This window comes from Cavia porcellus, unplaced genomic scaffold, assembly GCF_034190915.1.
Source record: "Cavia porcellus strain 051 isolate PalLab524CR breed Dunkin Hartley unplaced genomic scaffold, mCavPor4.1 scaffold_5, whole genome shotgun sequence".
In the NCBI taxonomy this organism is placed as follows: Eukaryota; Metazoa; Chordata; class Mammalia; order Rodentia; family Caviidae; genus Cavia; species Cavia porcellus.
In genome coordinates this window covers 31,038,305-31,060,405 of record NW_026947488.1, presented here as the reverse complement: position 1 = coordinate 31,060,405, position 22,101 = coordinate 31,038,305, and the positions used below count along the sequence as shown (strand labels likewise).

At 45.4% G+C, this 22,101-nt stretch overlaps 1 protein-coding gene and 1 pseudogene across 1 annotated transcript in view; one reads left to right on the top strand and one right to left on the bottom strand.

Moving 5' to 3' along the window:
* The window catches only part of Rspo4 (R-spondin 4), a 34,278-nt gene extending 18,341 nt beyond the window's left edge, over positions 1-15,937 (top strand). The window contains exons 2-5 of the mRNA XM_003476325.4: positions 6,642-6,830; positions 7,373-7,513; positions 10,072-10,257; positions 13,640-15,937. Of these exons, the coding sequence (XP_003476373.1) occupies positions 6,642-6,830; positions 7,373-7,513; positions 10,072-10,257; positions 13,640-13,746 (623 nt within the window). The 3' untranslated portion in view covers positions 13,747-15,937. The remainder of the gene's footprint in view (positions 1-6,641; positions 6,831-7,372; positions 7,514-10,071; positions 10,258-13,639) is intronic.
* A 4,508-nt stretch (positions 15,938-20,445) lies between these two features.
* On the bottom strand, positions 20,446-20,935 carry LOC111753410 (large ribosomal subunit protein uL18-like; annotated as a pseudogene).
* Positions 20,936-22,101: the final 1,166 nt, after the last annotated feature.

The window sequence follows — 22,101 nt, the reverse complement described above, 5'->3', positions numbered from 1 at the left end:
ATGTGTGTTAGAGTAGAAATAGCTCCACATGATCCCCAGAGCTGAGCAGTGTGGCAGGCTGAGCCTCTGCAGGCAAAAGAAGGGGCTGGGGCTGCTAAGACCAGTTCATGTCTTTTGGCTCTATCTCAATTACTTTCCTCGCATTGCTGAGACAAAATACTCAACCCTCAAAGTTAAAGATGTAAAGGTTTATTTAGCTTATAGTCTGTAGAGGTTTCAGTCCATAATTGGCTGGGTACATGGCAGAAGGGCAACCATTCATGATGGCGGAAGACAGCAAAAGCAACAATAGAGAGAAGGCAAGCCTCTTTCTGTCCCTTATAGTGCATGCAGGCTACACATTGTAGTGCGGGGATAGCATTCACATCCTTATTCCCAGCATTAGGCTATGAATCAGTCAGAAACTCTAGATTTAGCCATTTTAGATTCAGCCATTCCATGATGGCATGAGGCTTTAGGGGGACATCCAGACACAAAACATAGCAGACTCTTATTTTGGGGGAAGCATATTCACTATACAGACCACACTCTCCACTTGGAGCTGTCCCCTGGTCAGAAGGCCAGCCCAGACCATTGTCTGCCATCACAGTCTCAATGAGATGGTATGATTGGCCCCAGAGTGAGTCATTGGTAAGGGCCAGGTTCACATAACACAAGCATGGTTGTTCACACCAGTTCTCAGGGAAAGGAGGCTTCGGGTAGGGAAGGCAATTTCCATATGCTTTTTAAATTTATTGTAGATTTGTGGAATTGCACATTTCTGGGCTGAAAGCACACATTTTGCAAACCTCTCTAAGTTTCTGATGCATAGTCCAGTTTAAGAACCATCAAGTTTGTATCTTTGTAGAGCAGTGCTGCATAAACTCTAATTGCCACTACTTATTATGCACAAAGTAAGGGTTTAAGTCCATATACTGGCAACCTTGGGAATAGCATTGCTCTTTTCTCATGAGTTAAGAGATGTGGTGAGAGGCCAGACTCAGACCATGAGAATTCAGCAGTTGTGGTAGTACAACCTAGGAGCACAAGAGGGCACCTTAGTCACTTGCTGTGGCAACTAAACTTGAGGTGTTGGCTGGGGGCAGAAATGTCTGGTGAAGCTACCAGCTTGTCAAGACTAGGGTTGAAAGATGTTAGCTAAGATCTGTCCCTGCATGCACCCTCACCAACACTCTCCAAGGGTGGGGAGGGTCTTTATGCATGCTGAGTCATTGTTCTACAGCCAGTATGGTAGATCTAACTTGTCCCTTGTTTCCTGGGTGTCACTTGGAAAAACTTAAACCTCTTCTAGCCTGAGGGTCACCAGTAAAACTGCCCCTTTCAGGCTGAGTGCCTTCTGATTTCTGAGTTCTTCTAGTAGTAAGAGTTTTGCTTAGTCCTGGTTTTGGAGACCTGATTCCATCCACCTGTGTTATCAGTTCTGGGGTCTCAGTCTGCCTACCACCTGTGAGTCCCATAGGAGGAGAAACTCTGTGTGTGCAGCTTGTGTCATGGCCCATGCTCTGCCTGATGATAAGTGCTCAGAAGGACAGTTTCTAGGAGGACAAACCGACCGGGTCCCTGCCCCTACTGGTCCTTTATAATAGTAGCACATCATTTTGCCTCTTTGAGCCTGAGTTCTCTCCACCCTAATATGGCACCCCCACTTGGGTCAGGGATCTTTGTCTATAAAATCAGCTTGTAGGAATCACCATTTTATTTTTCTGTAATTTGAGCTCCTGTTTTGCTGGGTGGCAAGGATCACCTCAAGTCATTTGAGTGCCACTGACCCTTTGTTAATGCGGCTGTATCGTAGCTTCAGGAAGAACACAGTGGTACCCAGGTCTCTAGTGGTATTACTCTGTGTCCACCTGCTGGCAGAAAACCCATTAGTTCCTATGGAGCATCAGAAAAAACACAGCAGCCTAAACAAGGTTATTACAGTTTCCTACCACTCCCATAGAATGCGAGTATACACTTCTGGCTTGGTGTGGCTGCAGTGATGTCTTTTTATAAGATTTATCCATCACTGCACCCTGCCATGGCACCAACTATAGAGTCTCCAAATCCTCTGTGAGGAGATGCTATTACTTGTGTTTAGATGTCCCTTCAAAGCCTCATGTGGTCATTGGTGGGTGTTTTACAGAGATGCCTGGATCTAGACTGTGTGATTGGTTCTTGGTACAATGCTTGGATTGAGGATGTGTGATTATTAAATCATTCCACTGATTACTTTGGCTCCCTATCCTGGTAGCCTGGATAAAAGGGGCAGTATAAAAGGGGTGGAAAAGAGCTGCTAAACTCTCTTGCTTGCTTGGTTTTTCTGTCTTTTGCCTGCTGTGAACTGTTTGTCCTCTGTGATGCCCCTCTGCCAAGCTACCCTGTCTTGGAGCCAGCCATAAACTGTGAGCTAAATAAACCTTTTCTGCTTTAACTTTTAGGTGTTGAGTATTTGGTCTCAGTAATGAAAAAAGTAAAACAGCGGAGAAGAGCAGGCATTCCCTGGATGTGGCCAAGTAAATGCCCACTCACATCTTATTGGACAGCTTGTGGACACACGACCATATATAGCTGTAAAGGAGCTTGGAAAATGCAGTCTTTCCTTATAGAAAATGTAAATTGCTAGAAATCAGTTCCAGGACCTGGGGGAGAGTGCTCCTGGGAGAGGACTAGCTCAGTCCAGGGTGTGGGTCTCCACTGCTCTCAGAAACCCTTCCTATGTCTCCAGAATGTGTCAACTTCCTCTCTCTGCTACCTCAGCTTAGGGAGGACAGAGAAGGGAAGAATTTGGTCTTTTTCTGGACCTGGGCAACATAGAAACTTTTTTTTTCTTTTCATGTATTTTTATTGATTATTTTAAACTTGTAGTCAAGAATAAAAAGTAATGCAATGCATATCAGTTCCCACTCTGGGACTGAGCTAGTCGTCTCCCTGGTGCATGCTCCCCAGGTCCTGGAACTTATTTCTAGCAATTCACATTGTCTACAAGGAAAGACTGCATTTCCTAATCTCTTTTGCAGCTCTAGGTGGTCATGTGTCTACCTGCCAGCCAATTTGATTGAATATTTCCATTTTCACATTCACTTCAGATTTTAAGGAGCTAAACATTACAGACAGAAGGGAAATTTCTAGTCTTGGTTCTGAAGCCCTTTCCTCACATTTGACCCAGATGTGCTACCAGCTTCGATTTGGTGTGTATTCATCTCTTTTATGCCTTGCTGTTCAGCAGGCTTTTTAACTTGACATAAATGTTCTGCTACATAATTCATTGTGCAACTTGCTTTTTCCTCTGGACACTGTCTTTGAGTTGCAATCACAATGAAAAATGTAACTACCTCCATCATTTATCATAGCTGGGTTGTGTATGTGGTATATGACTGACATATGTGACTATACCACCATGAGCTTATCTATTCTTTTGATGATGAGTTAACTTTCTGCAATTGTTTGCTATTAAATCATGCCACAGTAAACATCTTTGTACACATCTCTTTGTGCACAATGCAAGAGTTCCTTCAGCAGAGTGTTCCCTGAGTAGTAGCATTGAGCCAACCTGGGAATCTGTTAGAAATCCACATCCCCAGCCCTGTCCAGCCTAAATCAGAGGCTGAGGTAGAACCGGGTTGGTCTGTGCTATAACAAGGCCTTGGGAGTGCTATGTGCTGGAGATTTACCCAAGAGGCCAAACTGCTACATTTGAAAAAGGCAAGTCTTCTGCTGTGGTAGGTGGTGCTAGGTTTTCCTCCAAAGTGCACATGGCTATAAAAAGGAAAAGTTTCCTCTCATCCTTATGAGCCCTTGGTACCTTCAGAATTAGAATGTTTTGCCAAGTGAGTGGAAGATCAGGTCCTGTTAAATTCTGCTGAGGTGGCACCCTTGGGCCCTGGGAATTTCTCTGACACTGACACAATTTCTTTCCTCAAGTCCCTGCCAGCTGTACATTTTTGGAAACAGAAATCTTCATTCTGCTGTCCTGTTGCAGTTCTCATGCCTGGGCAAGAGAACCAAGGGTATTGCCTCCTTGTGTTCTGCCTGGGGTTGGGTTACTTGTCAGTCACTGTGTACATGTGGGCAGCATGTATCTGTCAGCTGGCTTAGTTGTAAACAATAGAAACAGAGTTCTCAATGGCATGGGTGGGGGGTCAAAGAATTCAGGGAGCTGAAGATTGGGTTTGGAAAGTGCAGGATGCATCCCAGGAGAAGAGGAGGACGAAGCCCTAACCAGATCTGAGGAGAAAGCCCGATCTGTCTCCATTACAGCCCCACCTGTGTTGGGCAGCTTTCTGTCAGTATGACAAAATGTCAGGGAACTAACAGGAAGAAACATCTGTCAGTTCATGATTTCAAGTTTTCAACCCCTATTCACTTGGCTCAGTTTCTTCTGGGCCCATGGTGAGGCAGAGCATCATGGAGGGACCATGTACTGGAGCAAGCAGCTCACTCCATGGGACAGGAGTCAGAGAGAGACAGACAGACAGACAGAGACAGAGAGAGAAAGAAAGAAAATAGAGCCCTGAAAGCCATGCATTTAGGACCACTCCTTTCAACTAGGTCCTGGTCCTAAGTTTCTGTCATTGCCCACCAGCTACAGGGCATTAATGGATTCAACTAGTGGTAAGGTCAGAAATGTATGATCCAGTCACTCCCCTAAAAGCCCATCTCTGAATACTCCCACCATGGGGACCAGGCCTTAACTGAGGAGCCTTTGAGGGACATTCCGGATCCTAACCATAACATCATCCCTGGGGTCCCTGCACTTTGGTGTCAGACCCACAGGAGTGAGAATCTGATAAGATTCCAGTGTGGACCCACCCCCTGCTGACTTGAGGAAGGGTCATAAACTCAAGGGATCATAAACTGGAAAATTTAGTGTTTTCCTCATTGCTTCTTGTAAAGAGATGCTTGGCCTTTCCTGTCCTCCTTTGAGACCTGGTCACTTTGCCTCTGACTGCTGGGCACCTGTTAGCCAGGGACTTGTGTGAAGCAGCCACACAGACCACCAAGCTGGGCTCATCCTAAGGGCTCTGGCCCCTGATAGTCCTGCAAGCCTGGTGTGAAAGACAGTTCACTCTCCTGCTGATGTCTCCCTCTCTGCTTTGCCCTCTCTCCTGTGTAACTGACTCTGCTCAGAGAAGTGTGGGAAGGGGCAGAGCCACAGGGCTGTGGATGCAGGCTCTGGGGCAGGAGAAGCTATCACCTTGTGCAGCCCCTGACTGTCTGTGTGTGAGAGTTTCCTGTGCATCTCCTCCTCCCACTGAGTGATCCTGAAGAGATGGTCTGGTACTTCCCTACAGCCTCCCTGTGGGCCTTACCAACACTGTCCTTAGATCTGAGGGTATTTTTCTACCTCTTTCTCCCCAGCCGTGGTTACTGGTTCTCAATTCTGGAGCAGTAAAAATTCCTCCCCTCAACTTGCTGTTCCCAAATGTGCTGGGTGTGTTTGATGGTGGTGATAATGGGGAATGGAATATTACTCAGAGCCATGCAGGAGTGTGAGGGTCCCAGCCATCCCCACATGCGTGAGATCCCCCACATGCTAAAAAAAAGGGATATAAAAATATAAAGTAAATGTTTAGATAATTTATTATAATAAAAGACACTGTCACTAATCCCTCCCAAATTATCCCTTTCACATCTTTTTTTGAGACAGGGTCTTACTATGTAGTTCAGACTGGCCAGGCACTCATTATGTAGCCTAGTATGGCTTCAAACTTGTGATAATCCTCTTGCCTTAGCTTCTAAAGTACTGGGAATACAGGGATGCCCACCCTGTCCTGCTCTCTGCCTCACTTTTGTCACACTTGTTCCACTGTTCTTTCCACGTTCTGAAGCAGTTCTGGAAGCCCTCTTTCATGTCTTACAAGTTGTGGTAAAACCTATGGTGAGTGCTTCTGAAGGAGCCATCCGCAGCAAGGCAGGCTTGTAAAGTATTATCGTGTAACCTCACCCACCTTATTGAACAGATCTGGCTCTGTGTGACTCTGACTCTTCCAAAAGTCAAAATGATCATAAAAGGTAAACATTTTCAATGGATTCAGGGACTGAAGCAGCATGACAGCGGAACAAAGGCAAGCAAGGGAGATGACTGCCTTCAGAAAGTGGTAACAACGATAAGCATGTTCAAAAAGAGGGGAAATATTTTGACAAAATTAATAGTAATGTGCCTTCTTGATAATAAATTTTAAAAATTTACACATCGACTGCATTTTTTGATCAATCTCAAATGCACTGCGTTAGTAAATTCTAAATGTGACTATAATGAGAGAAATTTCCAAGTAACAGTGGTTTAAATAAAATAGATGTTGATTTCTGTCTCATTCTGACACTCTACACATGCAATCTAGAGCTGGTACTGCAGTTCCACTTTCTTCAGAGATCCAGGCTCCTTTAATCTTATCTCTCCATCATCTTTAAGCATGGTTTCCATTTCATTACCTAAAATGGCTGCTGTGCTTCAAACATCCTGTTCACATTCCATCCAGTAGAAAGGATAAGTGATGACAAGGGGCATGGCACTGTCATGCATTTAAGTGCAATGGAAACTGGGAAATGTAGTTTTGTTTGGGTGCCATTGTGCCCAGGAAATAGCACAGAGAGACAGTCTGAGCAGCTCATGGTGTGTTGATGCTCTCCTCCCCCCTTCTTTCCTGTTTGGCTGGCAGTGGGCACTGGCGCAGGGAGCAACTGCACGGGCTGCATCATCTGCTCGGAGGAGAATGGCTGCTCTACCTGCCAGCAGAAGCTCTTCCTGCTCATCCGCCGTGAGGGCATCCGCCAGTACGGCAAGTGTGTGCATGACTGTCCACTCGGCTTCTTCGGCATCCGTGGCCAGGAGATCAATAGGTGCAAAAGTAGGTGGCCCCACTCGTGTCCCATCCTCTGCCCCAGCTCAGCTGCAGGAAGCAGGAAGGTGCCTGAGCCCACCTGATACCTACTCAGCTCCAGACTGGCAGTCAGTCCCTTCTCTGCCTTTGGTAGCATTAACAGCAGGGAATTATGATTTTAACTTGCTGTGTGGCCTTGGGCATGTTACTCACCTTCTCACCTTCCTGGCTCAGGAAAGTGTTGACTCCTATTTGTGCTGTGACATTGGGAAAAACTACCATCATGTCTGAACCTTGGTGGAAAAACAGCCAGGGAAGCCTCACTGTCAGTCCAGATTTACTGTGTGCTTTCAAGTGACTCACCTGCCCTTTCTGAGCATAGCTAAAATAAGAAAAGATTTCCAGTATGCAACCCATTTTGACTTCGGCCAAGGCTGCAGTTCAGAGGCGACACGGCATCCAGACCCCCATGCTGCAGAGCTTGTGATAGGTCAGAGCCCCACCTCAGTCAGACCTGGGGCCCTTCCTGGGCAGGGGCCCTCACTAGTGGCGTCCTGCCTGTGTTGCAGAATGTGGGACCACGTGCGACAGCTGCTTCAGCCAAGACTTCTGCATCCGTTGCAAGAGACGGTTCTTTCTACACAAGGGGAAATGTCTACGCACCTGCCCACCAGGCACCTTGACCCAGCAGAACACCCGAGAGTGCCAGGGTGAGTGGAGACTCCTTCTCTGCTGGGAGTAGGGCTTGATGACAGATGTTGAAGGCAAGGACATATCATAGTAGAATGCCATGTAGTGGTGGTAGGCCCAGGGCCACCGAATCTCCTGTACTGGGGACCTGCACAGAGTAGTCCTCCAGTGTGCTGGAACCAACTCAGCCACCATGATGGCGACAGCTATTGCTACCAATATTAGCATCATGTAACTGTCAAGGAGACAGAAGAAGAGCAATGACTTTGGAATGAAACATCTAGGATCAAGCCAAGTGTGTTGTTGGTGCATGTCTGGGAGGCTGGGTTAGGGGGATTACAAGTTCAAGCCCATCCTGGAGAACTTAGGGACTTGTCGAGACCCTGTCTCAATATAAAAAATAAATAGATGCATAAAGAGGACTGGGGATGTAGCTCAGTGTCAAGGTCTTGGGTTCAATCACCAGTATAGAAAAGACAACCTCGGAACAGATTCTGGCTCTAAAACTTATTCATTAGTGATCTCTGTGCCTTAGTTTTGCCAAATGTTAAAAACTCACGTGAGAACACAAACCCTACTCATAGGGAAGGGTTGTTGAAGTATTAAATATAGCTCTGTAGTTTACTCAGTTCAGCAACTGGTTCACAGCAAATTCTCAGTGCCTGTTAGCTATCATTATCTCAGTCCCAGAGCTCCTTGCCAGACCCCATGAGTGAGTGCCCTGGCTGGGGTGGTCTTGTCACCCACTGCCAACGGTCTTCCTGGGCACATGCTCAAGGCCATCCCACAGCTGAGGCTTCTGGCTCCACAGGTCCCTCCCCTAGATGTCTAAGCCTGGTGCCTCCCTGGTTCCAGCTCCACACCCAGATCCAGAACCCCGCTGTGGCCATGCCCAGACTTGGTGGCATCTGGACCCTTCTTTCTCTCACCCTCTGTGTAACCTAGTCTGGTCCCTCAGTCACTCAAACAGCATACATTAGACCATCTGCTCTGACCAGGGCCTTTTTCTTTTTTTCAGTGCTGAAGATTAAACTCGAGACCTTTAAATCTAGCCCTTGCAACTGAGGCTTTTTTGAAATTTTTGATCCAGAGTCTCAATAAGTCACTAAACAGACCAGGCTGGGTTCAAGCTTGAGATCCTGCCTCAGCCTTCCAGAGTCCTAGATTATAGACATGCACCACCACAGCTGGCTTTCCAGGCCCCATCCTAGGTGCTGGGGACATGTCAGTGAGCAGAAGGCAGAGCCTCTGCCCTCACAGGGTGACATTTCAAAGAATAGACATGAGACATGAGAATCAATAGACAGTATGTCAACTGGCAGAAGCAACTTGTGGCACAAAACTGAAGCAGTATGACACTCCCAAGCCCACCCTGCCCTTGTTCCTCACCTGTGGGTCTAAAGTGGGATTAAATCCAAAGCCTCCACCTGCCTCCCCACCTCATGTCTTGCTTGGTGGTCCGCAGAGCACCACCATGCAGGCAGATTATTTCAATCTGCTCAGGTGGTCCTCCGCTCAAGGCCTTTTATGGTTCCTGCCATCCCTGGGCAATCTGCTCTCCAGTGTTGGTCTCTCTGCCCCATCTTCTTCTTCCTGTCTGAGATCCACTGCCACTTACTCACTCCAGGGAGCATCCTGGACCATGTGGTCCTGGGAACTTTACTGAGTGGCTCCTTTCATCCATAGATCTTCCACCCTTAGCCCACCCTCAACTCGAGTCTCCCTGTCCAGGAAGCTTTCTTAGTCCCCCACACGGTGTCTCCTGCTTCCTCTGAGCACCCCAAGATGTGCCAGCAGCCGCTGCCCCAGCCTGATATGTGGATGCAGAGTCAGGAGGCAGGGCTGGCCCAGCTGCTCTTTGGCTGCCCCTCCGCCCTCTGCAGGCTCCAGGGGACCTTGACGTCTCTGTGTGTTCCTTTGTCATGTTCATGTTCCTTTGGAAAACCCTGTGCTGTTCCAGGCCACAGTGTGCTGATCTGTGGAATGAGGGCTTTCACAGTCACTTGTATCCTGTGCCTGCCTCTCAGGGGCTCTTAGATGATAATATATATGTATAAAACACCTACTTTCATACATATGGGAAAAATTGCCTCTGTGAAGAACTCCAAGCCTTGGCTTCACTTTCAGCAGCACTGGATATCTTCTGCCTTCTGTGGTTGATCAAGGTTAAGTTCAAAAATTCTTCCCCATGGACCTCCCAGGTGATTTTCAGCTTCATCTCCTGCTCTTCCCTGCTTCAACTTTCACCCCTACTCTGACAGCCACAGATTTCTTCTGCTGTGAAGATGTTTCCATTGTCGGGTTGGCTAATAGGTCACCTCCTCCAGGAAACCTGCCCCTAACTCCGCTAAAGTCACCAGCTGGCTTCTGGCTATGGCAGTGTCTGCCCTTTGCTCAACCTGGGCTCTTGGAAACGAATTTTAAACAAGTCCCCTGCTGTCCCTAATGAATGATCAAATGCTCCTTGCAGGGTGTTTTCAGAAGGTGTCTTCAAATGCCCAGGCCTTGCCCTTGGACTGAAGGGCACTCACCACCAGCTAACCTGTCTGTCTGTCCATCTTGTTCCTTCACCTTACAGAGGAATGTAAGCTGGGACCCTGGGGCAGCTGGGGCCCCTGCATGCATGGCGGGAAGACCTGCGGTACCACCTGGGGCCTGGAGACCCGTGTACGTGAGACTGGGCAGGCTGGGAGGGAGGAAGAGGCCACCTGCCAGGTGCAATCCGAGTCCAGGAAATGTCCCATCCAGAGGCCTTGCCCAGGAGGTGAGCAAGGGTGCTGTGTGGGGCTGCAATGGGCACGGCCCCCAGAGGTTCTTAGTGTCCTGGGGATGCTGCCCCCAGGAATAGTTCTGAGTACCCCCTCAACCACACCTTCATGAGAGTGAGCGAGCCTTGCTTACAAGCTCAGCCCCAAGCACCTGGGGAAGACAGGTCCACCCTTCCATACTGACCTCCTCATGTCATACAAGCACTTTGGAACATGCTCCTTACTAACCTAAATGAAATCCATTGGTAATATAGCCTATGAGCACAGATCCTTCAAAACACCCAACACAGGGCCCAGTCAAAGAAGAGACAAAGAGGAGAAGGTTTACAATACAAGTGTTGTGCCACCACACTGTGGGAGGGGTCCCAGCTGCGACTGGGATCAGCACCTTGTGTACATGTCTGACCTCCTTGTCATGTGATGCTGCTTCTCTTATGGTGACTGATCATTAGTGAGGTCCATCTGCTCTCCTGCTTAGCGTCAGACTGTAGTCCTAATGGGGTTAATGAGTGGAGTGTTCAAAGTGCTTGCCATTACTGCAGGGCAGAGATCAGCTTTCAGCTCTGTGAGGCTGGGCCAGGATGTGACAGAACAACTGGTCTTCATGGGGGCCTGTCCCATGCAGTGTTTCTAGTCTCTGTCCAGTCAGCACCATGGGACCCCTTCATATGGTAACTAGGACCAGTGCACAGATTTCCAGAATATTCCTGGGGGCACTCAAGAACCACTGATTCAGACAGGAGACACTGCAGACTGTAGTTGGTAAGATCTGGCAGTAAATGGTAGTAATAAGAATTAGCAGTGTTAACTGTGCTAGACAGTTTGTTTTCTGCACAATGATGCTCTGAAGAAGGTGTTATTATTACGCCCATTTAAGATGAAGAGATGGAGGCCCAGGCAGCTTGAGTCACTTGCCCAAAGGTCACACAGCCAGGGAGGGGTGAAACTGTCAGTGTGCAAAGAGGAATCTAAAGTCATGGTTAAGGCTGACAGACCTGGAGCTGGGTCACCTGGACACGTAGCTAAGACATGGTGGATGCAGGATTTGAGCCATGGACACCCCCATTTCAGAAGGATATGAGGTCTCTGAGTAAGGAGTGCAGAGCCTCTGGGAGTCATGTCTGGCAGTTGGGAATAGAGAGGGAGGTTGAGATGGGTGAGAAATGAAGTGATCATGGACTCAAGAAGACAGATAGACAGACAGACAGACAGACAGACAGACAGGCAGGCAGGCATCTAGACAGATAGGCAGACAGACCTCTGTAGCCCTTCTTACCCTGTGGGTCTGAGAGTTGGCAAGGATTGGCTCTTGGGGAATTCAGAGAGGAAGGCTGTCCCCTAGACAATGATAACAGTGTAGATGCTAATGATGCTAATAAAGGCAGCAGCTGCAGGCACTCATAAAGTGCTGCCCAGGCACCAGCACCATGCTGAGCACTTTGTGCATCCGGCTCTTTGAATCTTCCCAGCTCCACATGGCTCCTGGCATCACCTGAACTCCGCTTGGATGCCTCTTTCATAGATACAGAGAGACTGTCTGAGTTTCCTGCCCCTGGAGTCACTGTCTGTCACATCACATCACAGCAGTCACAGTGTTCTGAGTGATCCTGCTCAGTCTGTGGTTGCTTTCCAGTGTCTGCTTTCCTTAAAAGACAGGATATAGTCTCCAAGGAGAGCAAGGTCTTTGCTTGTGTCTGGCTGTCACTTCCAGCAGGACCTGGAATGTATGTAGTAGGTGTCATGCTGATTTTTCTTGGACAACGAATGGGTGGTGGGTAGATGAGTGGGTGCATAGGTGAATGGATAGGTGAGTAGGTGCATGGGTGGAACAGATAGGTAGATGGATGGAGTATGGACGGATGAATGGGTACATGGGCAGCTACAGCCTGGCTTAAGGGAGGAATAAAGCCACTTACTACCAACACGGAACCCTCAAAGCTGACAGTGCAAGCTCAGGCAGTAACATACCTGTCCCCAGTGGTCTTCTTCTGGAGCCCCAGAATTGAGAGTGATAGTATGGGTTCAGTGTCTTCTTGGGGTTTGGAGTAGGTGTGGGAGCCCCAAAGGTAGGCATCCTGGCCTAAGGGTGACCTTGAGTCTGCCCTGCATGGAGAGGAGTTGGGCTGGAGCATGGCCCAGACTCCTAAGGAATCAGACACACAGTTGACACTCAAGAAGTAACCCATGGCTGCCAGACCCTGAGATCCTCCCCACTACTCTGAGCCCTTGAAGATTGGTTCCCTCCACCTATTTTGCTGTGCTCCAGTGGGCACATGGTTCCCTGGGGTCTATCTGGGGATGATTAGTACTTGCAGAAGGCCTCAATGTGTAGCCAGAAGTGTCGGGCTTGTCTCGCTCCCAATCACACCTAGGTTTTCTCACCGGTCAATAATAACAATGACAAACAACAGCTGGGAGAGCATATTAGGGACTTGGTATGGAGGGGGTCAGGATCTGTCCTGGGGAGGCCCAGAGGGGCCAGCAGTGGGACCAATGAAGGTCAGATAGACCAGGAGAGCTGCCACCAGAAGAGGGAGCAGAGACACCAGTGTTTTTTGCTCTCAAAGAGAGCCTGCTGGGACTCCCTGACATCTTCCTCCCATCTGGTTACTGTATTTGTCCCTTCATTCTAAGTGTGCCACCTAGAAGGGAAAGCACAGGGCAGACTCCAGAAACTCCAGTCAGAATGTGTCACTGAGCAAGCTGGTACCCTTGCAGGGTTCTGCCACCTGACCTAAGAAGAGGGACTGATGAGACACCTGTGTTAGAAATTCATCCCCTTCCATAATGGGTCTAGATGCAGAACTGAGTCCTGCTGTTTGCAGCCAGCCCTCGTCCCCACAGGGGAAGCAGGAAGGACGCTAGGATGGTCACAGCTGAGACCAAGCTAATCTATGGGTTTGTTCTCATCACCTGTCAAATGCAAGCAGGGGCTGCTGAGAGTTTCACATCCCTAAAGCCTTTAGGTGTCCAGCTATGGTGTGTGGCAGCTAACTGCTAAACATTGTTGCTGTCCTGCTTCTGGGGGACAAAGCCTGCCACCCTGGTGAGTGCACATGAAAAGTCAAGAACCCACAATGTGACCATGCTGAGTCCTGACTGGAAGCCCCAGTGAACCTCAGGCCTGGCAGGTACAAAGCAGGGCACTGGGTTGCCCTCCCTGCCCCTAAAGAACCACAGAGAAAGGCTCAGTGGTGGGGAGGGCACCCACTCCTGCAACCCACAGTCTAACACCGGGTGATGGCGAAACCAGAGCCCTCTGTTCTAGGGTCCCTGTGGGTGTGTGGGTGGGCACCCTTGTTCTTCAGGACTGAGGAGTCACCCAGGACCTCTGTAGCCCTGCAGCCCCAGAACCAAGGCCCTGTCCTCCCCTTGCAGAGAGAGCTGCCCGCCAGAAGAAGGGTCGGAAGGACCGGCGCCAGCGCAAGGACAGGAAGCTGGAGCGCAGGCCTGATGGGAGGCCTCGGCAGCCTGACCTACAGTGACCACGCTCTGCTCTTGTCCTTCTCTTTGCTCATTGTGGTCACCACCCCAACGCCTTCCTTCCCTTTTCCTGTCTGTGCTTCTCTTTTTTCCCTTCTCTTCTGGGTCAACTGACATCTCATGTTTTTCTTCTTCTGTTTTATTTCCTTCCTCTCCATTTCCTCACTTTTCTCCTCTCTTCCCGCTTTCCTTCCCTGCTTCCTCTTTTCTCTCTTACCCTTTACCTGTCTGCGCTTTCTTTATTCTTCCTTCTGTCCTTTGTATTCTTTGCCTTGTCTGTCTCTCTCTCAATCCTCTCTCTACCCGCATACACACATTAAGAGGGAAATGTTAAGTCTGTGCCTTCCCTGTGGTCTCTCTGCCCCTTATAGAAAGCAAACATCTTTCTGTGCATCTTCCCTGATTGGTTCTGACCCCTTCTTGCAAAGAAGGTTTTACCAGGGGGTAGCCCAGGAACAACAGGGTGAGTCCCCAGATAACTGAACTCAGCTCTGAGCCCTTTGTTTTGTGTCCATCCCACATGGGCCATTTTTTTTTCAGTCACCAGCTCACCTAGAAAGAGATTTGGGGGCTTCCCAAGGCCCAGCCTGGACATCTTGCCAGTGTGCAGTGGGAGGAGCCATGTGCGGCTTCAGACCTACCAGGCCCATCCTCCCCAGCCTTCCCTCCCCTCCCCTCTCTCACAGTTCTGTACCCCATCTTTCTGAGTTTACCTTGGGAAACTTCCAAACTTGGGGAACTGAATGCTGTTTCAGGTGGGACTGTCACCCCTAGGGAGCAAATAGGTCATCCCAGAAGAGGCCACTGAAGCTGCCAAGTCATTCTATTCTCCACCATGATGCCTCCTGCCTGTTTTACCAGAGCTGAAACTGAGACCTGGGAGAAAGGGACTCACCGAGGAACGTGTGGGGCCCTCGCTTGATAGCTGCTGGGCTCAGCACATCCTACTGAAAGGAAATGGAAAGGGGCTCTCAAGGAGGAGATGAAGGACACAGGGTGGGACAGCCTACTCACCTGGCCCAACTCCAACACCTGAGAGTTTATGCTTTGCTGTGACCCCTTCTCCCCAGGCAGAAAGGACCCTGGAAGGATCGAGAGATCAAACTAATCCACAGGTTGGTTTTCACTGCCTTCCATTCCATCTGAGAGGTAGAAAATCACCTCCCCTACTCCTGGGCAGTGACTCTCATACTCATCCTCCACCTTTCTAGTTGGGGTTCGCAGCACTGCTGCCTGGCTCACTAAGGCTCACCCTCATCTTGTCCCACCAGCTCCCCAAGGACAGCTAGAGCCCTCTTGGCTAGGCCACCAGCAAAAGTTTGTGCCTCTGAAATGCTCTCTGGGTTTCTCAAACCCTGAACTTTTTTTTAAATAAAAAGAAAGAAACAAGAAACTTGCAAATGTATCTTAGGCATCAAGAGGGTTACAAAACCATGATGCTGATGAGTTTGGAGTAGCACAATCTAAACCATGTGGGGTGGTTTCCACTGGAATGCTCTGTGAAGAGGGGTTGAGGTGTATGCAGAATGAGCTGGGTTTCAACTGGGGGGGGTGCTGAAAAGAGATGGGCCTCACCCTTTCAGGCCCCTCAAGAATGCGACTCAGCCAGAGGCAGAAGAGGGCAGCACTGTCTGCCTGTGCCCCAGAACACCCCACCCCTACCGCCCTCTACCTCTTGATTCACACAAGTGGCCTCAGGGGCCATTTGGCTCAGTGTGGCTTCTCTGAGGGGTTAGGTCCTCTAGAAGGTGGACAGTCCCACGAAGCCATGGGAATGTCCTGGGCTGCTGGTAGATGGCCTCAGCCTTGGTAGGCACAGGTGAGTCCCAAGGTTCCACCTGCCAGTGGTGGCGTCTCAGTTTCCCCATTGGATGGATGAAGAGAAGAGAAGACTGGAATGAATGGACGGCCCACATCTGGGAGGCCCAAAATCAAACTCCAGGGGATTTTAAAAAATAATTCATATCCAGGACCCCACCCGAGACCTACTAATTGTGAGCAGATTGAGAAGCAGACAGCGAAAGCAAACTTGATTATTCCAGGGCAAGCTGGGCTGGGCCCAAGGCATCTCTTGGATTACTTCAGCCCTGGAATGCTAGGAGCTAGATTTGAGGGCTGCAACTCAAACAGTTAATTCTGTACAAATCAAGCGTATTTGCCTCTCGGATTTGAAGAATAAAATTGGGAACAAAAGGAGGAGAGTTTTCTTTTTGAAATGGTTTTCTTTCTTTCTTTTTTAAAAAAGTCCATTTTATTTCAAAGAGAAAAAGGTAAAACAAAATCTCAAAATACAACCATCAGGGAACAAAAATGGTATATACATTGTGCGTTGCCATCCCTAAATCAGTCACCCAGAGCACAAGACATTTTATTGAGAAATCTCTTCATCAATGTTCATTAGTGAGATTGGTCTATAGTTCTCCTTTTTGATTGGTTCTTTCTCTGGTTTTGGAATCAGAGTGATACCTGATACTTGCCTCCAAGAATGATTTAGGGAAGATTGCTTCCCTTTCAATTTCATTGAAGAGTTTGATGAGTATTGGCATCAAGTCTTCTCTAAATTTTTTTGTAGAGTTCAACTGTGAATCTATCAACACCTGGGCTTTTTTATTGGTAATTTTTTACATCACATTTTCGATTTCAATAGCTGATACTGGGTTATCCAAAATTGTTATATCTTCTACCTTCTTGATTGAGTTTTGGTAGTTCATATACTTCTAGAAATTTGTCCATTTCTTCTGTGTTTTCCACCTTATGTGAGTAGATTTTCAAAGTAGATATTCTTGATCTTTTGAATTTCCATGGGATCTGTAGTAATTTCTCTGTTTTCATTCCTTATTGCCTGAATTTGAGTTTTTTTCTTTCTTTTTCTTGATAAAGTTAGTCAGAGGTTTGTCAATTTTATTCTCTCAAAAAAACAGCTCTTTGATTCATTAATTATTTAGTTTTTCTTTAGTCTCAATTGCATTAATTTCTGCTCTGATCTTTATGATTCCCTCTCTTCTATGAGCATTGAGTTTGATTTGCTCTTCTTTTTCTAGAAGCTTGAAATGTAGCATTAAGTTGTATTTGTGCTTGTTCTGTTTTCTTGATAAGACAGTTTGTTGCTACATATTTCCCTCTTAGGACTGCTTTCATTGTGTTCCACAGGTTTTGGTATGTTGTATCTGATTTTCAGTGAATTGTAGGTATTGCTTAACTTCTTTAATGTCACCTTTAACCCACTGATTGTTCAGGATGTCATTATTTAATTTCCAATAACAAGTTTTGCAATTTCTGTTGCCATTAATTTCCAATTTTAGTGCACTATGGTTTGATAATATACATGGGATAATTTCAATTCCTTTACATTTATTTAATAATGGTTTATGGGCTAATATATGGTCTGCTTTGGAGAATGTCTCATGCACAGCTGAGAAGAATGTGTATTCTGGTGTGACTGAGTGGAACACTCAGTAAACATCTAAGTCTATTTGCTCACAAGTTTTATTCAGTTCTGTTATTTCTTTGCTGATTTTTTGTTTAGTTGATCTATCTCTTTGTGACAATGGGGTTTTAAAGTCCCCTATTACAATTGTGTTGTTGTTTATATTTGGTTTTTCATATTTATTAGTATTTGCCTTATATAGTTGTGTGCTTCTATATTTGGTGTATATATGTTTATGATTGTTAGCTCTTCTTCTTGAATTGTTCCCTTGACAAGTGTGTTTTGACCTTTTTTAGCTCTTTTGATCACTTTTGTTTTGAAGTTCACATTGTCTGCAAATAGGATAGCTACCCCTGCTTTTTTCTGGTTCCTGTTGCAAGGAATATTGTTTTCCAACCTTTGGCTTTTAGTCTATGAGTTTCCTTTTGAGTCAGATGTGTTTCTTGTATCCAGCATATTGTGGGATCCTGTTTCTTGATCCTTGCTGTCATACTATTTCTTTTATTAGGTGAATTGAGCCCATTTACCTTGATGGATTTCACTGATATGTACTGGCTCACCTTTTCATGTTATTTTGCTGCTGTTGGTTTTCTTTCCTCCTTGTTTAATTGCTTGCCCTGTCTGGTGGTTTCTTTCTGTTGTTGTTCTGGGGGTTGTGATCATTTTTTATCTCTATCTGGTATATCTTTCAGTATTCTTTCTAAGGTTGTTTTGGTGGATGTGAATTTTTTCAATTGTTCTTTGTCATGGAAGTACCTTATTTCTCCATTAAATTTGAAAGAAAGTTTTGCATGTTAAATTTTTTTTATTTAAGAGGAAAAAGAGAAAAACACAAAACAAAACAAAGCAGTGTAAGGTTACCCATAATACAGAACTACAAAAAAAAAAAAACATAACAGTAAGAAATCACCTGTTAATAGATTACATATTATCATCTTGGAAATAGTTGCTCAAATCACAGTATCAAAGAATACAAAGTAGACATTCAAACAGAGAGACTGCAAACAGCTGTGTTCGATGATCCAAAAACATTAATATAGTCAGCTATTTAACACCCCTAAACACACTTGCTGTTATATCCGTTAGAGCTCTTTTTTTTTCCTCCCTATCTTTTTTACAACAAAATTTACACATTTTGGATTTTATTACTCCTTAGTTCTTATTACTTTTTGGGGGGGAGAGAATAAAGTCAAATATGGCAAAACAAAGCTGTAAGTCAAAACCAAGGCTAGACATAGCACATGATGTAGAACAGAGTACAAGGTTATTAACAATGGTTATCAACGTTGTCTCTTGTTTCCTTAAAAGGAATTGTCTATCTCATTAGATATTATAAAGTTGGACAAAACAGTAGAGAACAAGACCAACAAAACTTAGGCATTGTGAACATTACAGGACTTCCAAAGGAGACAATAGTCAAACCAGAATGGGCATCTTTGTAAATCTTATTGCCTTCAAATTAGTTTGCATGTTAAATTAATCTGGGTTGAAAGTTTTTTCTTTTATGGCTAGAAATACTTCACTCTAAGCTCATCTTAACTTGAGGGTTTGTGCTGAAAAGTCTGTTGTGATTCTAATCAGCTTTCCTTGACAGGTGAATGGTGTCTTTTGTCTAACAGCTTTTTATATTCTGTTTTTATGCTGTATGTCTGGGATCTTAATTATTATAAGTCTGGGTGTAGATTTATGTTGGTTGTGACTGTTTGGCATTCTATATGCCTCACTTATCTTCATATCAGATTCCTTCTCCATGTTTGGGAAATTTTCTGCTATTACTTCTTTGATTAGTTTACGTATGTCATTCATGTTGACTCCTGCATCTTCATTGATGCCTATTAGTCTGATAGTGTTTCTTTTGGAATCATTTTGAAGCTGCTGAATTGTTATTTCATGCTGCATTGTTATTTTTAAAATTTCTATCCTTTCATTTTCACTAGCTGTCCCCAAGGACTGAAATTCTATCCTCAGCTTCATTTAAATGGTTTTTGCAACTTTCAATAGAATTTTTTATTTCTTAGATATCTCTTTGAATTTGTTTCATGCATTCTGCTTGTTTTCTGTATTGTTAATTTAAGGTTTCAATCAGTTTCCCATGCTCTTGTACTTTTTGAAAATCTATTTCTTCTTTAGCTATGCTGAGCAACTCCTTTACTAAGGCTGTCATTTGTGTCTTTACATGAGAAACTCTTTCTAATTTGATTTCCTCTATAGCTTCAGAGATTTGTTTCTTTATTTCACTTGATAACTTTTCAGAGATTTCAGGTGTATGACTTAAAGTCCTCTATTATAGTGTTTCCTGTACTGGCTCCTGATGGACTAGATGTATGAGATTATATTTTGTTTTTTTGTTTTGTTATTTTCACCTTTGGGGCTAATATTTGGCCTTTCAATTCCACTATTCTCAACTGTCAGTAGTGTGTATCTTAGAGTCCTACCGTGTGGTTGATGTTTGTCTGTTTGCTGGGTACCACAATGAAGAGGAGGGCCAGTCACCCAAGTTCCTCCTGCAGGGCCTGTTGGTTGAGTCCTATATTCTTCGTAGACTGACTAGCCTAGGATTATTAATAGAAGTGAACCCTTAGTTCCCATTGTTACTATGTCTTCAGGTTGTTCCAGGCCACCAGATCTCCCTGTCTATAGTGTTTGTCTCAGCTGGGTGTCTCATAAGCCCTTTTAATTTTCTTCAGGTTGGGAAAGGCCAATAGGCACACTCCTCAACTCAGCTGATGTTCTCAGTAGGGAGGAAGGACTCACCCACACTCTTGTCAAGCTCACCAAGGTCCTACAGCTGGAAGGGACTTTGCTACTGCTCCCTCCATTTTAGGAGCAAACTCACTACACTGACAGAAGGCCTGCTAAGGTCCTCTTTTTGCACAAGACATTACTGAGTCTCCCATCAATCCAGAAAGGTTAATTCACTGCAGTCCAAGGTTCTGGGAGCAGGAGTGGCAGCCAAAGATCAACAGCAATAGTAGGTCCAGGAGTGGGGGTGGTTCCTGGGGGTGGGAGGGTGGGTGCAAAAGCAGCTTGTCCTCCTAGGTGGAAGTCTGAGGTCTGAGTGTGTGGGGGGGGGAGATATGGGAGTGAAAGTGGCCTGCCCTCCAAGACGGAGGTCCTGGGTCCAAAGGGTGGGAGAATGGGTGCCATGGGTCCAACTTTAATATTCAGCATGTGCAGAGCCAATTTTTCTAGCACCATTTATTTATTTATTTATTTATTTCTTGATGAATAAGTTTATTGGTCTTTATCTGAAAAATCTTCACAGATATTTGGTTTAACTCCCGGCAGCCTGCTCCTGAGCTCTGAGGAAGCCTACTTTCTTTTGAGCTACCCAGTCTTTCTTCTGGGCAAGTGACATTTTGGGACAGTTCCGTCTCTTGTTTTCAACTTCTCTCTTCAGCTTCTTTTCACAGACTGGATTCTTTTGTACAGCAACATGAGTTTTCTTATACATCTCCCCCATCATATCTGGAGTCACGTTGTTGTTTATGTACTGAGAGAACTGTTTTTTATAAACATCTTCATCTTCTTCCATCAGATAATGTGTATAGTCTGTGACATTCTGACCCATGATGTGCTTCTGATATACTTCTGCATTGAACTCCTTGCTTTCAGAAGCATAACCAGGGAATAATTTGGGTACTGTGAGAGACAGACAAGCCTCCATCCATAGCACCCTTCAGGGCTCCAAAAACTTTATTGCCAATTGTAGTTCTGGCAAAGCCTGCATCCAAATTGCAGGTGCTATTTGGACCCAGCACCATTTATTAAAGAAGCTATCTTTCTTCCAGTGAATGTGTTTGGCGTCTTTGTCAAAGATAAGGTGGCTTAGTATGTCTGGAGTTGTTTCTGCATCTTCTAATCTGTTTAATTGATCTTTGAGTCTTTTTTTGTGCCAGTACCATGCAGTTTTTATGACAGTAGCTTTATAGTGTAATTTTAAGCCAGAAATTGTGATACTCCCTGCCTTGCCTTTGTTGCCCAGGTTTGCCTTTGCTATTTTATGTCTCTTCTAGTTCCAGATGAATTTTAGGATTATTTTCTCTAATTCTGTGAGATATGCTATTGGAATTTTGATTGGAATTGCACTGAATGTGTATAACAGTTTTGGAATTATGATCATTTTCATTATATTTATTCTTCTTGCCAAAGAGCATGAGATCTCTCTCCATTTTCCAGTATCTTCTTCAATCTCCTTTTTCAGAGTACTGTAGTTTTCACTCGACGTATTTTTATGTCCTTCATAAGATTATTTCCTAGGTATTTAATTTTTTGGGTACTATTGTGGAAGATGTTGTTTCTCTGATTTCTCTTTAAGTGAGTTTTTATTCGTGTACAGAAAGGCTGTTGTTTTTGAGGGTTGACTTTATAACCAGCTATGTTACTGAATTTGCTTATTAAATCTAGTAGTCCTTTAGTGGAGTTTTTGGGATCTTCAAAGTAGAGTATCATATCAAATGCAAATAATGATACTTTTTTCTTTCCTATCTTTATTTCTTTTATTTCTTCTAACGAGGAGAGTATTTGAATAAGGAAAATACCTCCTGTCTACAGGAGAGGATTGTAAAAATGGATTTCATATTGTCTTTTTTGTCCTGCTCTTACATGAATAAGCAGAGCATGAGAAAAGTCAGTGTTTTGGTTACTTTTATCTCATTGCTGAGACAAAACACTTGACACACAAAATAAAGAAAGGAAAGGTTTATTTAGCTTACAGTTTTTGGAGATTTCAGTTTCATACTCAGCTAGTTCCAAGGCAGGGTGGCCTGGCTGAGGGGCAACTATTCATGCCAGCCACAAGTAACAAGAGTGAAAAGCCAAAAAAGGGGAGAGAAAGCTTCTTTTCCTCCTTTATAGTGTACACAGGCCACTCCCCTCCAGCCAGAGTGTAGCACCAATAAAATCTTAGTGCCCTCCTCTTGCACAGAAT